Source organism: Branchiostoma lanceolatum, chromosome 2 (assembly GCF_035083965.1).
Source record: "Branchiostoma lanceolatum isolate klBraLanc5 chromosome 2, klBraLanc5.hap2, whole genome shotgun sequence".
Classification (NCBI taxonomy): domain Eukaryota; kingdom Metazoa; phylum Chordata; class Leptocardii; order Amphioxiformes; family Branchiostomatidae; genus Branchiostoma; species Branchiostoma lanceolatum.
The window spans coordinates 31541138-31556433 of record NC_089723.1 but is presented as its reverse complement, the minus strand read 5'-3'; the positions used below and the strand labels follow the sequence as shown (position 1 = coordinate 31556433).

The 15296-nt window shown below is 40.3% G+C and overlaps 1 protein-coding gene across 5 annotated transcripts in view; it reads right to left on the bottom strand.

Moving 5' to 3' along the window:
* The window catches only part of LOC136428622 (lipoxygenase homology domain-containing protein 1-like), an 87772-nt gene that overhangs the window by 22049 nt on the left and 50427 nt on the right, over nucleotides 1-15296 (bottom strand). For 3 of the 5 annotated variants that reach the window (XM_066418271.1, XM_066418273.1, XM_066418272.1), the window contains exons 13-34: nucleotides 14672-14801; nucleotides 14003-14106; nucleotides 12850-13503; nucleotides 12020-12193; nucleotides 10965-11180; nucleotides 10071-10248; nucleotides 9588-9776; nucleotides 9081-9238; nucleotides 8110-8196; nucleotides 7283-7415; nucleotides 6213-6364; nucleotides 5646-5803; nucleotides 5406-5461; nucleotides 4957-5001; nucleotides 3832-4002; nucleotides 2727-2890; nucleotides 2248-2467; nucleotides 1745-1978; nucleotides 1370-1504; nucleotides 999-1162; nucleotides 659-745; nucleotides 53-185 (exon numbers count right to left, since the gene is read on the bottom strand). In XM_066418271.1, the coding sequence (XP_066274368.1) occupies nucleotides 53-185; nucleotides 659-745; nucleotides 999-1162; nucleotides 1370-1504; nucleotides 1745-1978; nucleotides 2248-2467; nucleotides 2727-2890; nucleotides 3832-4002; nucleotides 4957-5001; nucleotides 5406-5461; nucleotides 5646-5803; nucleotides 6213-6364; nucleotides 7283-7415; nucleotides 8110-8196; nucleotides 9081-9238; nucleotides 9588-9776; nucleotides 10071-10248; nucleotides 10965-11180; nucleotides 12020-12193; nucleotides 12850-13503; nucleotides 14003-14106; nucleotides 14672-14801 (3742 nt within the window). The remainder of the gene's footprint in view (nucleotides 1-52; nucleotides 186-658; nucleotides 746-998; nucleotides 1163-1369; nucleotides 1505-1744; nucleotides 1979-2247; nucleotides 2468-2726; nucleotides 2891-3831; nucleotides 4003-4956; nucleotides 5002-5405; nucleotides 5462-5645; nucleotides 5804-6212; nucleotides 6365-7282; nucleotides 7416-8109; nucleotides 8197-9080; nucleotides 9239-9587; nucleotides 9777-10070; nucleotides 10249-10964; nucleotides 11181-12019; nucleotides 12194-12849; nucleotides 13504-14002; nucleotides 14107-14671; nucleotides 14802-15296) is intronic. The other 2 variants (XM_066418274.1, XM_066418275.1) reach the window with 2 other exon arrangements.

Genomic DNA, 15296 nt, shown 5'->3' with positions numbered 1-15296 from the left:
TCAAGATAATAGATTGGTGTGGCCTAAAGATGAAAGGTCTATCTCCACCTACCTGGTAGCACACTGTGACTGTCCTTTGTGATGGCCATCTCCCTGACAATGTCATAGTCATCCTCCGTCCGTGACAGCCAGCGGTCGAACTTGAACAGGAATTCTTCCCCAGAAGACTGAGCCTGAAGTTTCACCTGTTAGAAAAATGGATCGTTGACTTCAACTTTCAATAGAATAAACATGAAAACAATGCATCAATGTTTAAAAGGCTTATACAATTAGTTTTAAAACCTTATAAAAAAAGGTAGGCATATTCTGCCCATGGCTGCAAAGTACTTTTTTGTTGATCAGAATTTAGAATATTTGTAATTTGTTTAATGGCAACTATATATAAATGTATTGGTATGTGAAAAGTTGAACCAATTCTACATGGGCAATGATTACCTTTGACCACAAGTTATACTAATTAGCTTAAATTGTGTCTATAGGGATGAAACATAAGTCAAACATTTCAATACATATAATATTATTTGGTCAGATACATTTTAAATGTTGACAAAATCAACTGTCAGCAGAGGAAAGTTGTAAGATGAGGGATTGGCCTAAATCTAATCCATAGGAAATGGCCAACATATTTCTTCAAACTAAAATCTGTAATCCTACTTGCCTGTTTCAGGTGCCAACCTTCCCACTTGTCTTCATCTTCATATCCAACCCGGATTTTGTAGATGTCTCCCAAGTCAGCTGTAGAGATCTATTATGCATAGGACAATTGAAAAAAAAACTTTTATGAATTACATGTAGTTGACTTGCCAGGAAGGAAAAAGTCTTTAATACCAACGCTACACTGTATTAATTCTTATTCCATTATCTATTAAATTAATCCAAAAATTCCATTTTCTAACATTTTCTAACAAATGATTAATAAAAAAACATGGCATGCAGAAAGGAATAAAAAAAAATAGCCTGAGAAGCCTACTTAAAGCTTTTCACTCAATGTGCCTTACCTGAAACTCATTAGTTGCTCCTGGTTCAAAGCACTTGGTTTCTTCATTTGCCAAGACAAGCTCCTCTGACTTCCCTTTATCACCGTAGATGACCAGTGCAGCCTGGGACCCATGGGCAGACTTGGAATCAGTAGCTGTGGTCACCCAAACCTTCCAGTCCTCACCTAGACAGGCAGAACCCGAACAAATCATCATTGCAACTTTCCAGTTGGTACAATATGTTACTCACAAGTCACTACTCCACCAAGAGTGAGACTTGTTTTTTAACCCATGGATGTAGGACATCTGATGACCCATCGCAATGTTTACAGGACTGACGGTGCACAAGAAACATTACCAAGCCAAGATTACAACAGTAACACGTGGCATACCTTCCAGGCTGAGCTCCCTCTCTGTCTGCCCATCTCCCTTGTCTTTGTGCAGCCACTGGTTACAGATAAACACATGTTCTCTGCTTGACTCTGCAGACTCCTTAATCACCACCTTGTCAAGGAACACGCCATCTCCTGAGGATATAGAAACATGTGACGACTGGTGCACTCAGCACATGGCTTTCAGCACTAAGGACATGAACTGCTTTTGGAATATTTTAGATACATGTACAAGGTTAGAGATCACATAACTGTAGCAGTAGTCTTGAATGATTTTGTTTACATTGACATCTCTCAAATGCATCTTTGCCTGGGAACTCAACTGGGAACTATCTAAATACTAAAAGTCTTTGAAGTTGTATTGTCTCTTCTTACCTGACTCATTTTCCAGTGCTATGACAACTTTCTTCAGACGGTCCAGTGATACGGCCTCTACTGCAAACAGGTCCATCTGTCCCGGCTGGAAGTTGGCATGGGTGTGGTTCAGCGGTCTGTGGAGCAGCCGACACCCCGTGTCCCCTCTACTCCCGTGGATGGTGAGGCGCAGGTTGGATGTAAAGCTGGCATCTGATTCCGCACCCGTGTATACTGCTACCTGATATGTCAGGACTGTCAAAGGAAATGGAGGGAAATTGGACATTTTAAAATTTCAATGGCCACATATTTTGCCATCGGATTGTAATTATTTCAGCTTCTTTGTTTGAACCTTTGCATATTCATGTTCTTTTCAACATTATAGAATGCATCTCTTGCTATTTGGTAGAAGATGACTTACAGAGGGGGGCGGGAAGTAGCAAACCCAGTAAGCACTAAGCGAAGCCGATATTACAAGCAAACAAACAAATAAACAAATCATATGAAGAAACAAGACTCTTAACCTGGCAATGGTTCGACCCCTGGTTTGACGACCGGCAGCTCCCTCCATGTGTCTCCATCGTCCCGTGAGTGAGACAGCCAGCGGTTAAACACGAAGTTCAAAACTTGGTAGTCATTCAGGTCCTTCATCTTCAGCCTCTCTAGGTACCAGTCAGGCCTCTCCCCTTCGTTGTTGTGCCCTATCCGGACCTTATAGATGTCACCAACACCTTTCACATTGACCTGGTAGGATGTAGACAGCATTGTAAATCAATCTATCTCTTGACATTTACAGAAGCAAAGTACAAGTCTGTTCAAGCTTCTAAAATCTCTCTAGCCATAGGAATGCGTTGTCATAGAGATCATCACATAATCAGAACTGATCCTATGTAATATAGTGATATGACGAGTGTCAATGCTAGCAACAGAAGACAACAGACACTGCAAGATACACTACAGAGCTGAGACTGGTTTACATACTGTATTATACTTCTAGACCCACCTTGAACTTGTCAGCAGTGTGTTGTTGGAACAGCCCGTCCTTTCCCAGCCCCAGTTGGATGGGCTCTGAGCACTTCTCGTCTCCGTACACAAACAGCGTGACTTCTGCATCAGTCCCAGCATCCTCCATGCTCCCAGTAGAGACATACACTTTCCAGTCACCCTCTGTTGGAAACAGCAGTAGGTAGAAAACATTCAAATTCTAGCAATCTGCTATTAGGATGGTATTTCCACATTGTTGATTTGGTACAAGACAACTAATATCCTGACTATATCTTACAACAACATTACATCCAAACATTTAACAACACCAAACATAAATACTACATGTATACATGAAATAAATCAAAACATGCATTGTGATGTATCAGCCTAGTTACTACTAAAGGAAATAAGGAAAGTAATAATTTTCACATAATGTTAAATTGTCAAATGACACACAAGTCAAAAACAAGGGTGCAAAGATGACAGATACACGGTGTAAATTGAGTCAGAGTCTTGGCAACACACATGATGGGAGGATACTATAACAAAAGCAACCTGTGACATGAACTAGAGTACAGTTTTAAGAATGGGATGTAGAAAGGCTTCTGAAATATCAACAATGAAGCATCAGGAACAGCAAAGCTATATGTGTCCTACTTTGGTTTGCCATATTTGCACATCATCATCAAGATAACATTATGTAGAGCTGTGATTGAAATATCATATTTCATGAGTATAACATGCTTTTCTGTAATGGTATCTTTTGACATTGATTCAAGCTTGATATAGCTATTTTGTATAGCTAAGTTTAAGTATATCTTTTCTTTATGTAAAGTAGCTATGATATCAAATTTAGGCAGTCCAGGCAGTTAGTTTTTTAAAATATTACTTGCAAGTTGTACAAGATTACAGTACTGGGACAAATAGACATGTGTGTTAAACGTGCACCAGTGCCAGGAATAGTTCACTATTACAGCAACTGTTAACTAATTTGAAATAGGACCAAAGGACACTACATGGTGCACTTGTGGAAAACACTTGTGTCAAACTTTACAGACAAAAATAACACCAACTATCAAACAGTTGTATGTGAGGAGGTCTAAAACCATCATAATACATACGCTCAGGCTCTGTTTCTGACAAGGAGTCAGTGTTGGTGTCTGCTTCACGGTCTCTTTCTGAGTTAGACTCTGGCGCAAAATCACTGTCAGCGTCATCGTACTGTTGACCGGGGTTAGTCAAAGCCTTCACCGACTTTTGTAACACCACCTCAACTATCTTTTTGGCTTGCTCTTCAATGGCACACACAGACAGGCAGGCAGGCAAGGTGGAGAAAAGCATGGAGGTGTTAGTATAATGTTAGCACAGACTTGAAGTACGTTGGTTCTCAGGAATATGATTACCGGAATTTCAGACAGAGTAAACTAAGAAAAGTACCTTCATGCATCTAGCAGACCATAACAGAAGGAATATAGTTCTGGAGTTGTTTTGAAACTAATTAACAAAATGTGATTAATTGGAATGTTGTATCTTTTCCCTGAGAGCAAGACAGCATGTATGTGTGGATGTATATCATGCTTCAAGAAATTCTAAGCACATTTTTCAGGCATTAACTTTTATTATTTATTTATGGTGAACTGCTAATCCTACAGATATAAGTTGAGACCTATAGAAATTTTTTAACAGATGAATCTACACATGCCACATAAAAGCTTTTGAAAGCAATGCTTCAATGCCAAAATAAGTCTCATAAAAATCCTAAACCATCCAAAATGTCATGCATGCATGCATGCAAACTTTTTCCTACAATGCTTAATGATATCTAATTCAGCATCGGTGTCATCCTAGTTAGTTTATGTCTGGGCTCCGATACTCCCCCTATAAACTACACACTAATTTCATTAGGAGGATAAGAGGCCTGGCACAAACTAACCGGCTATAGGATGACATAGAGGTTATATCTACCGGCCATTGTCTACTGGCAAGAAGGTACTTTGACTGTAGGAGTGGTGATGCAGTGCATTGGCCTTACCTTCCAGTTCAGCTGGGTGTTTGTTTGCACAGGGAGCAACAACACAGAATGGTGGAGAGACAGACACAGTGTTAGTCACATGGGCACACATGGAGAAAAGAATGAATGCCAACATTTCATGACAAAGGGTAGAAAAAGCATGGTGTTTGATTGAACAATGTCATGTGGAATGATAGCTTTTAGTTTAGCTTTCTATCGTTGTGTCTAATCCTACCTTCGTAGCTGTCCTCAGCTGAGTCTGATGGCACAGGTCTCTCTTCTACAAAGAAAAAAAGGATTAAGTACATGACTAAGTACATTATTTTCATGGAAGCTCATCTGTGTTGGTAGTAATCATATTACAATGCTAAATGTTCTTCCAACACTAAGGTATTCACGGATCAAATTTTCAACGACTGCTGTCGCCTTCTTCAGGATCAATTATGTCACCTTAAGATCCTGAAGAAAGCGACAGTGGTCGTTGAAAATTTGATCTGTGAATACCGTAGTATTAGAAGAAAGTTTTGCATTGTATTATAAGTACATTATCTTCAAAGCAATTATTGATTATAATTCATGCCACGAGGGATGAGATATGCCAGTACAGTACGGCATTGGAATATTGATGATAATACTGAGAAATTTCAAATGATGTAGGAAGAGCAAACTTTGACGCATAAGTACCTTTAAGTGGTAGAGTCCTCACAAGCTGACCATCGGCTCTCTTTTCCTCTGGGTGTCTGGTGGAAAATGAAAGATGAATTAAAATTCTATAAATTGTCCATTTTTGCTGAGTCATAAATCTGTTCTCAAACTACTAGTAGTCTTCTTTGTGATATTCTAAAGATACTCTTGATCTAACAACTGTAAGGTTAAGGCACCAAAAGAAGAACTAGTTAGTACAAGTATATATTCATAACTCACCTCTCGTATGGGAAGATCCACTCCGTCCTCGCGCCCTCGGCCTCCCTGACGACGACCTGCTGACAGTACCAGCCTGTATCAGACCTGCCTGAGTCACACCTCAGTACCACAGACTTCAGCGCTCCCAGGGACACCGCCTCTATCTCAAACACATCAACCTGAAACACACACAGCAGTTTAGACATACTTCAAATTCTTAAACACATTACACCTTATGCTAAGATACGCATGGTCAAAGTGCACTAGACACTAAGACATTAATGACTCACTGGTACAAAATACCACTGATGTGTGAGGAATCTGTCAGACATATGCATGTCGAAGTCTAAGCATTTTAGGACTTGCTCTTGTTACTATAGAAGTAAACAGTTATTACTAATCTATAATTTGCCAACAGAGAATTGGAAGCAAAACAGCTACTTCAGTGTGCTAATGCATATAAAGAAGTCTTTAGAAAAGCCCCCTTGAAAACAAAAGCAGCAATGGAGGATGTAATCAAATTAGAAAAGAGGCAAGACAATTAAGCACAGTGAACACTGCCAAGATGCTGCCCCAAGTTTACCCTACCTGGCCTGGCTGGAACTTCTTCTCCTGAGTAGAGTTCAGCAGCAGTCGCTCCCCTGTGTCCCCCCTTTCTCCCACTATGTTCATGTAGATGTCTCCTTCTGTGAACGCCTCTTCTATGTCTCCGGTGTACACTTGGATATGATACCGAAGAACTACAGAAAGAACATGACATCCAGAATGTGTTAGTTCTACCATCTTTGTACAAAACCTTATCAACACAAGTTTGCAAATGGGTAGATATCATGTTATAGTCGATGCAAACTTTTCTTTAGTAACACAAATCCTTCCATACGCAAACATCTTAGACTGTTCCTTTAAGCAATCACTTAAGTCTTACTATAACTGTCAATGTTAACTTTTCTCATATACTACACAAATTCTTCTGCACACAAATGTCTTAGATTGTTCCTTTAAGTAATCACTGAAGTCTTACCACAATTGTCAATGTTACAAGTTTTATAATATTTTACCCAAATCTTTCTATACAGTATACAAAATTAGAAGTCTTACTATAATTGTCGTACTTTTTCTCATATTTCACACAAATCCTTCTACAAACAATTGTCTTAGACTGTTCCTTAAGCAAGTTTAAGTAATCGTTGTGCCAGCTCCGGGCTAAGAAGAGATACTAGTTGTTAATAGTTAGACCTCTCCATGCAGTGAGCTGGTGTTTAAGTTTCTCTCTGCCTTTTCTAAAGCTGCCAAACAACCCAACAGTCTGGGACAGGCAGAAACCACAAGGCATCTTCAATTCCGGTTAACTCTATCTTCAGCCTAAAGCAACCTACATGTATATCCTTGTACAAAACCTTAATAAAAATGATGCATACCAGAACTTAGAATTATCCTTCTTAGTCTACTCAAGAAATGGTTCTTTTCCAGATTTTCAGATTGTACCTTACAAATTAAGATACATTTTGTACATGCATAGCTTGGGACAAAGTTCTATCGCTTATGCAACAGTTTGACACACATATGTTGCTTCCTATATAGATTACTCATTCTGGATGTCCTTATTGTCAGGAACCTCAAGACTTAAGGGACAAGTTCTGATGCAGAACATGGCATACCTGGGAGGGTTTTCTTTCCTGGCTGGACAACAGGAAGCTCCCGCAAGATGTCTCCATCATCTTTGTGACGGGACAGCCAGCGGTGGAACTTAAACACAAGCTCCTCATCACCATTCAAATCCTTCATGTGCACCTGCAGTCGTAAAAAGATAATCAGCATCAGATGATAAAGATTTTCACCATACAGTACAATGCTAAACTTTCTTCCAACACTATGGTATACACGGATCAACTTTCCAACAACCACTGTCGCCTTCTACGGGATCAATCAACTTTGAAAGTAACAGTGGTCGTTGAAAATTTGATCCGTGTATACCTTAGTGTTGGAAGAAATTTATTATATTATAATTGTATTATGAATACTACAAAGTAACACAGATGAGCTTCCATGATAAAGGTTTGCACCAATGATAATTCAGTACTACATCTGAGAATAATTCTGGGCATCCTCTTAAAAGAATAACCCTCACATTTTCTCATAATATGACTTGATCAACTTTACCTTTAAGTTATTTCTAATCGGTTTTTGTGTTGACTCATAATCTCATAAGCCTTAGAAGACTTACCTGGATCTAACCATCAGTTTTGTCACCTAACAGACTCATCAAATTTGTTTCGAAGTTTAAGAGGCAAATAGTAGTGGGCAACCTCAAGCCAACTATACACACTCACGCTGTATCTTTGGAAAAGACACTGTAGCAACATAGTTCCCATTTAGAACTTTATTTATCAGGCCCACAACTAGCTTTACCTTATCTGTGGCCTTTTCAATGTTTTAGGCTCTAATGTTTCAAAATTTAAGATTACTGTGTCAGTGAATGTTGTACCTTGCCAAGATACCAGTCTGGCTTGTCTCCTGTGTTGTCGTGACTGACACGGATCTTGTAGATGTCTCCAACATCAGACAGGTTGACCTGGGATAAACATAAGTACCGTTAATACTGAGGTTACACAGAGCTGGACACAGCCCATCATAAGACAGCTTATCACTAATTTAAGTTCCATTCTCATTATGCTTGTGAAAGCAACATTGAGGCACAAGAAAAGCCTGTGAGCATCCAAAATTGGGGACAATATGTCAGTTAGATGTATACACTTGTCCAATTCTTTCTAAGGCTCTTGATTCAAGCTGTCCTCCAAATCATGAAAATCAAGGGTGATACAAAAAAAGAATTCATTCAAAAGAAAAACATGAACAGAAGTGATGGTGCTCATTCAGGAGACTTTGATGATGAGAGTGTGATCAGGAAATGTCATTCAGGAAAGTACTAGTACTTACCTTGAGACTATAACCCCTCTGAGAAAGCAATGGGAGCAGAGAGAGGACATTTCAGAATGCCAAAGCACTTGAGAAACAAAGAAGGAAAACTGGGGAGAGAAAAATGAACTGGAGCATGTGCATGAACAAGTTCAATTTAGGACTGAAATGAATGAAGTGTCTTGGCCTTAGAAAATTGATAAGAATTAAATGTAAGTTTCCTAAAGGCAAATGAAAAAGCCTATATATAGAGATCTTCCAGGTGACAAACAGACTATTTTAGTGAAGTCCTTCCCACACCATAATCATGTGTACAGCAGTGCCCATCTCTGTTTGCTTAGCCCTTGGGCCACACAGGTGTGCAAGCAGAGATTACACTTAGTCTACAGCATTGGGCAAGTCCCCTGATAGCACTGTGCCTGTGCGTTCAATAATTTTCCTATAACTATAAGTGCTAAGAAGCAGTCATGATATTGAACCTGCAGCCTGCTGCTTGCAAGGCATGTACTACAACCACTAGGCCATTGCAGCAGTCCCTACCTGGAAGGTGTCCTCGTGTAGAGCCTCAAACATGCCGGACTGTCCTCCCCGCCCTAGCACGATGGGTCCGGACACACCCTGGTCACCAAACACCTCCAGGGTCACCTGCGCATCGGTGGACTCCTTCCCAGTAATCACCCACACCTGCCAATCACCCGCTGCCATGGAAACGGGAAGTTGTTAGCTCACATTGTACTTGATATTGTCTTGTGTAACTCTTTCATCAAAACATCTAATACATACCTTCAATTTTGTTTGTCAAGTAACAGAAAGAGCATGTTTGTGAGCCTGAGCTTAAACATGGTGTAACAAAAGTTCTAGAATGGTCAGAGTTCTCAGGAACATGTGTTATGCAACTTTTACAGAAATGTAGTCACTTTTTGCCCTGACTTGTTAAGACCCTTCTCATGCAATAGTCACCTCATTTATTTTTGGTGGTTCTTATACTCAGATCATACTCAATAAAAAAATTACTTACCTTTAACATTGAAAAATAACGATGCTTACCTTCAACATTGTCCTCTTCTGGAGTCTTCTGTCTGGGGGTGTCGTCTGGGGTTACTGGTGGGGAGGGGGAGGGGGAGTTGTGAGGGGTCCGTATCTTCTTAACCGGGGATTGGGGAGGGGTCAGGTCCTTCACTGGGGACACCACAGATGACTCAGGGGTGCTGGGACTGCGTTCCTTCTTCTTTCCGACTGGAAAAATAAAGACAATTAATATCAATATCAACTAATAATTAAAGACCAATGATATCAATCATGTATACCGTCAACACTAGCAAATGATAAGCACTCCCTTTTGTAGAGAGTAGTTGGAAACAAAATTGCCATCAGTCTATATAGCAGTCTCTAATAGCAGTTAATAAGACAGTTTTCCATTAAAAACCGTCTATCTATCTTTTGGTTACAAAGATAAACAAGTCTGATATTGCAAGGTGACTGTTGACAACAAACCAACACTTTTAAGTGATGACGCATTGCATAACTTACATTTAATGACTTCAGGATAGAACTTGATGTTGGGCTCCCCGGTGTCCACACACGGCCGAGCCTTGCCGTCCGCCTGGATCCCCACATACACGCCCCTACTCTTCACAGACTCCAGCGTCACGTAGCCTTCTGAATGGTGCTTCGCTAGTTGGAAGTGACAATACCTGTCACCGATACCCTGCATTGAATATGTTAAAGCTTGTTATACTGTCCACATCAAAAGTCCATTGTAATGTCTTGTCTTTGTCAGCAAGGCTAGCCCTTTTTAACAGCCACAGGCTAGCTGGGTAGCCCTGGCTGTGCGTGTTACACAGCCAAACCAATAGATGAATAAATAGATAAACAATGCCCTGCAGATATTATGCAAAATGAATGGCCATGATACATGTTACTTTTATATCAAGCATGCAGCATTGAATATACCAAGGAAAAGGCACACCAGTAATGAACAAAACCTTACTGCACAGATATCATCAACATAAACATGGAGAGAAGTCAACAGTAAGTAGCTTTAAGTAATTATATGATTACGGAAAGTTCATCTTTTTATGGAGGGTCCAATATCACCAATGAGCATAAGTTTTGCATAGATTCATGGTCCACATGAAAGTCAGTGAATGCAGTTGATTTTTCAAATGACTCAACATTTCACGAGGTCTTCAAATAGATTCATATTACAGAAAGATCTTGGGGAACAAGGCGTCAAACAGATTTTAAAAGATTAAAAAAAAGTTGATTCAATTCAAGACATGTAAGGATAGTTAGGTTAAAGGTAAAAATGATGGATTTTGAGTTTAAATTTGCAAAATCTTCACATCTATTCAGATTACAGAAAGATCTTTGGAAACAAGGTGCTGAGAGATTTAAGAAATGGAAAATGTAGGTTAAACTCACAAAGCCATCACACTGTCCATCCTTGATGCGCAGAAACCGGTTGGGGAACTCGAGGCTCTCGAACATGCGAACACCTCCATCTTGGACTTTGATGACGCGGAAGTTGGCCTCCTGGTTGCGCTTGGCGACGCCCGTGCACTGTCCGTCCTCCATGATGGCAAAGCACTGGCTGTTACTGCTGTTCAGACGGATGATGCCGTCATCGCGGAACACCCCCTGTGGACGAAGGTCGAAACACAAGGTCAGAGGCTTTCCTGGTCAGACACAGTTTAGACTAGTTTTTTCAAGCCTTTAATTTCAATCAATTAACATCCAGGGCTCGAAATTCAGTTTTGGGAATAGGTGCACTGGTGCACCCAACCTAAAAAATTGGGTGCACGCAAAATTTTTTGGGTGCACCACATAAATAAAGTAGAATGTAACTATTGTAAGCAAAACCTAATGACAAACCTTAACGTTACTGTTCCTCTTCATGCACGTTTGGAACGCGATCTCGGCACGCAGTTTTGAAGCTTTCAAAATCGAAATTAACTCAAAATCTTAAACAAGTACTACAACAAAGGTTTTATTATTTTCTCACACTTAGATGTCAAGAATATGCTGTCTACTAGTGTGCAGTGATAACTTTACACATTAAACCGTACGAAAATATTTGGGTGCACCAGTGCACCCACAGTAAAAAATTAGGTGCACAGCTCCAAAATTGGGTGCACTGGGTGCACATGCACCCACTATTTCGAGCCCTGACATCTGAAGCATGAAGCTTCATCTGTGTTGGTGTGACATTGACTCTGAATAAAGACTAAACTTTACAAAGCTAACACTTATAATTAGACAAATTGGGACATAGCTTACCTAGATTTTCCGTGAATTCGGGCAAGTGTCGGTTTTGTAATGTTAAGTCCTTATTCAGGAATTGAAATCTGTATTCTGATAGAAAATATATAGATTGCATCTCTTATAAGAGAATATAGAGCATACTTCAGGCCATGACAATTGCAGGACACTCAGATGACCCCGTGGCCACTATTGTACAACATGGAGAGAGTCCCTACCTTGACATAGACAGAGAACTGGCGCCCAGGGCCGGTGTTTGTCCCCCTTGTGTCAGCAGCCTTCCCATTGGGCATGAAGGTCATGTGCTGACTGGGGTATTTAACAGACTCCAGCATGATGCAACGGTCTACTTGAACTTTGACCTGGAACTCACAGAAGGCTCCACCCTTGCCCTAAGTACAAGAGTAACATGCAAGATGAGACAAGGTCAGCTACAAGCAAACCTTTAAATAGAACAATTTCAGTTTAAGTTTTACAGCTTGATATAAGAAATCAAGGTTAGATAATCATACAGTTATGTTATTGTCAATAAGACTAAGAAAACATTGAGAGAAAGGACACTTCAAGATAATCACTTTGACATCGGGAATACATTTGGATATGATGCATCACAGGTTAGCATGTAACAATATTGTAATACAAAGGGATCTCTATGGCACAAGTACTGGCATAACATCTTTGACACAAATTGTTTCTCATGCATGCACAGAGGTGGGTGACACATATTAGGATCACAGACAGGGCATGCTGTAGTCAGACAGATATAGACATTCAACCACAAATGTTCTGCTATTGTTTAACGTGACAGAAAAGGCACATGAAGTACTTGAGAATGCAAGGACAGTTAGGTAATTAGGTTAAAGGTAAAAAAAATGATGGATTTTGAGTTGTAATTTTCAACTGGAAATCATGTATTAAGTTTGGGTCATATTTCGTGCCGGTCCTTCTCACTTGCATCCAAGTTTTGGGCACACACAACTTGGGGAAATGATAGGACACAGACAACACTGATGTAATGGAGCAACATTCCTGACAAACTTTAACATACCGGGAGCATAGGCAAGAAAGAAGTGAGATCAGAGTCAGAAGACCTAGGCTCTGTCGAGGTGGACTTGGTTGACCAACTCTCCTGCTTTGAGAACCTCTTGCTCTTCCCATGAGGTTCTGTACTCCACCTCCTTGTTTTCACCAGCTTTTGGGCTTTGGGGACATTTCCAGAGTTTGATTTACACTGTGAAAGTGACAGGACCTGTAACTGTGAGGCTGAGTCGTTTTTTGGCAGAGAAAACCGATGTAAACGTCGAAGTCTCTTTCCTCCCGAGCTAGTCTGCTTAATAGGGGGTGGTTTGGGGGGTGGGAATGGGACTGATTTATCAGGAGGTGGGGGAGACAGGACAGGCGGCATAGGTGACTCAGGGCGCAGGGATCTGTCACCCGGAGGAACAGGGGTTTTGGCTCGTCGTAAAACCTGTGGAGGCTTCAGGTCTTCGGCAAACAGCTGACCCTTCTGGTCCATCACTATGGGAATGTCCTCGGGCGTGGGGGTCCCCTGATCCTCATCAGGATATTCCACCATGTAAGAATCACTGATAGCTGAGTATCGCAGCTCAGGAGAGGTGGCGGCAGATTTAGACATGAGAGATTCGTGATCGAAGTCAGAGCTGTCGACTTCATTCGGAGCAAGGGAATTGTCCTCAAGCAGCTTGGAAGTGAAGGATGAGGAGTGAGAAAACCAAAAAAATTAGTCGTGCAGAGTGCAACAGAAGAAAGTCCATGGCAAAGTCCTGAAACGGTGACTGTTGCATGCAAAGATGTATTCCAGTTATAAATCTTCATGCACTTCTTTTCAAAAGGTAGTAGCTAAAGTAGTCTAGTGCTACAGACAAAAGGCAAAACTTCAGTAAGTACACCAAAGAGCACTTTTGGTCTGAATGTATTCTACAATATAAAAAGGTTTCAAAATTGTAGGACTAGCATATGACATAATACTAGTAGTATGCCATAGCAAATAACACATTGGATTTAACAATTTGGATTATCAAATGTAGAGCTTCCTGTAGTATGTAAAGAAAACCCCTTCATTTTTATGAATGAATCAGATCATGAATCAATGCAGCTGTAGGCTACAACTGTCTGTTCTGTGATGATGGAAAACTACAGCATAGACAGGAGATTAAGATTGAGTATCAGTCAAAACCTACCTGGCCTAGCACCCTGTTCTGGTCCACAGCAAGGTGGTACGCTGGGTTGGGCACACTACTGAAGACTCGGACGTTGTTCTTTCTCTTCACAACCTCAAACACGCCTGAACAGAAGATAGATGGGACAAAGGACGTTCAATGATTTGGTTTATTCATGATTTACCTGACTGCTGCATTTCTTCTCATTTTTCTTCACAACCTCAAACACCCCTGAACAGAATATAGATGGGACACAATATGTTCAATGATTTGGTTTATTTTTGATCTACCTGACTTCTGCATTTCTTCTTATTTCCATAAGTGCTCTGCGTAAAGCTTTCAAATATGAAGATTGACGACTTTTAAAATCATCTTACATTGGAAGCTAGAAACAACATTGTTCAACAATCCTTGATATGACAGACTGTGAAATACGTTTGGCAAGGCTAAGTCCTAGTAAGTTGGGCACGTCAGAAATACTGGCAGAGCTTTTATCTTAAGGAAACACATATTTCCATACTTACTGATGTGCATTCATCTTAATACATCCAAAGATAGAACCTTAGCAACACAGTAAAAAAAAGTTCCCAACTTGCCAACCTAAAATGTATTCAAAATTTAAAGTAATCCTCAAGACAATTAAAAGTAAATTTTGGGTAAGGCAACAGCTTGTTTACAGGAAAGTCTTACCATAGTTATCCCTGGGGTCTCCATAGGCGTCCACAGAAGCATCAGTCTTGATGCGCACAGACTTGTGTGTTGCCTTACTGAACAGCACAATGTGATTCCCCTTCTGGAACTTCCACTTCTCCAGCTCCCACTGACAATCAGCAAGAAGGGTCTTAAAGTTCATCGTTCCAAATACTGTACTCTTGTAAAGCTTTGATAATAAAACTTTTCAAGACTTAGGCTCCCAACCAATATTTCATGAAATATCTACTATGAGTCCTGCTTGTATCAGGCACAAAATAATTACTGCTTGTATGGATTGAAACAGCTGCATGAGACTGCGGTGTCTGGTAGTCATGGTGAGAAACATATGCTTGAGACAACTTGGGACATGTATGTCTGAGACAACTTGGCAAAGTTGTAGACTGTGACCTTCTAGTCATGATCAGAAACAGATGTTGGTGACAACTTTGTCAAAGTTGGAGACTAAGATATCTTAGTCATGATCAGAAACAGACGTTTGTGACAACTTTGGCAAAGTTTTAGACTGTGACATTCTAGTTATGATCAGAAACATATGGTGGTGACAACTTTGACAAAGTTGTAGACTATTATACTCTTGTGTCCTAAGGCCAGTTCCAGCTAT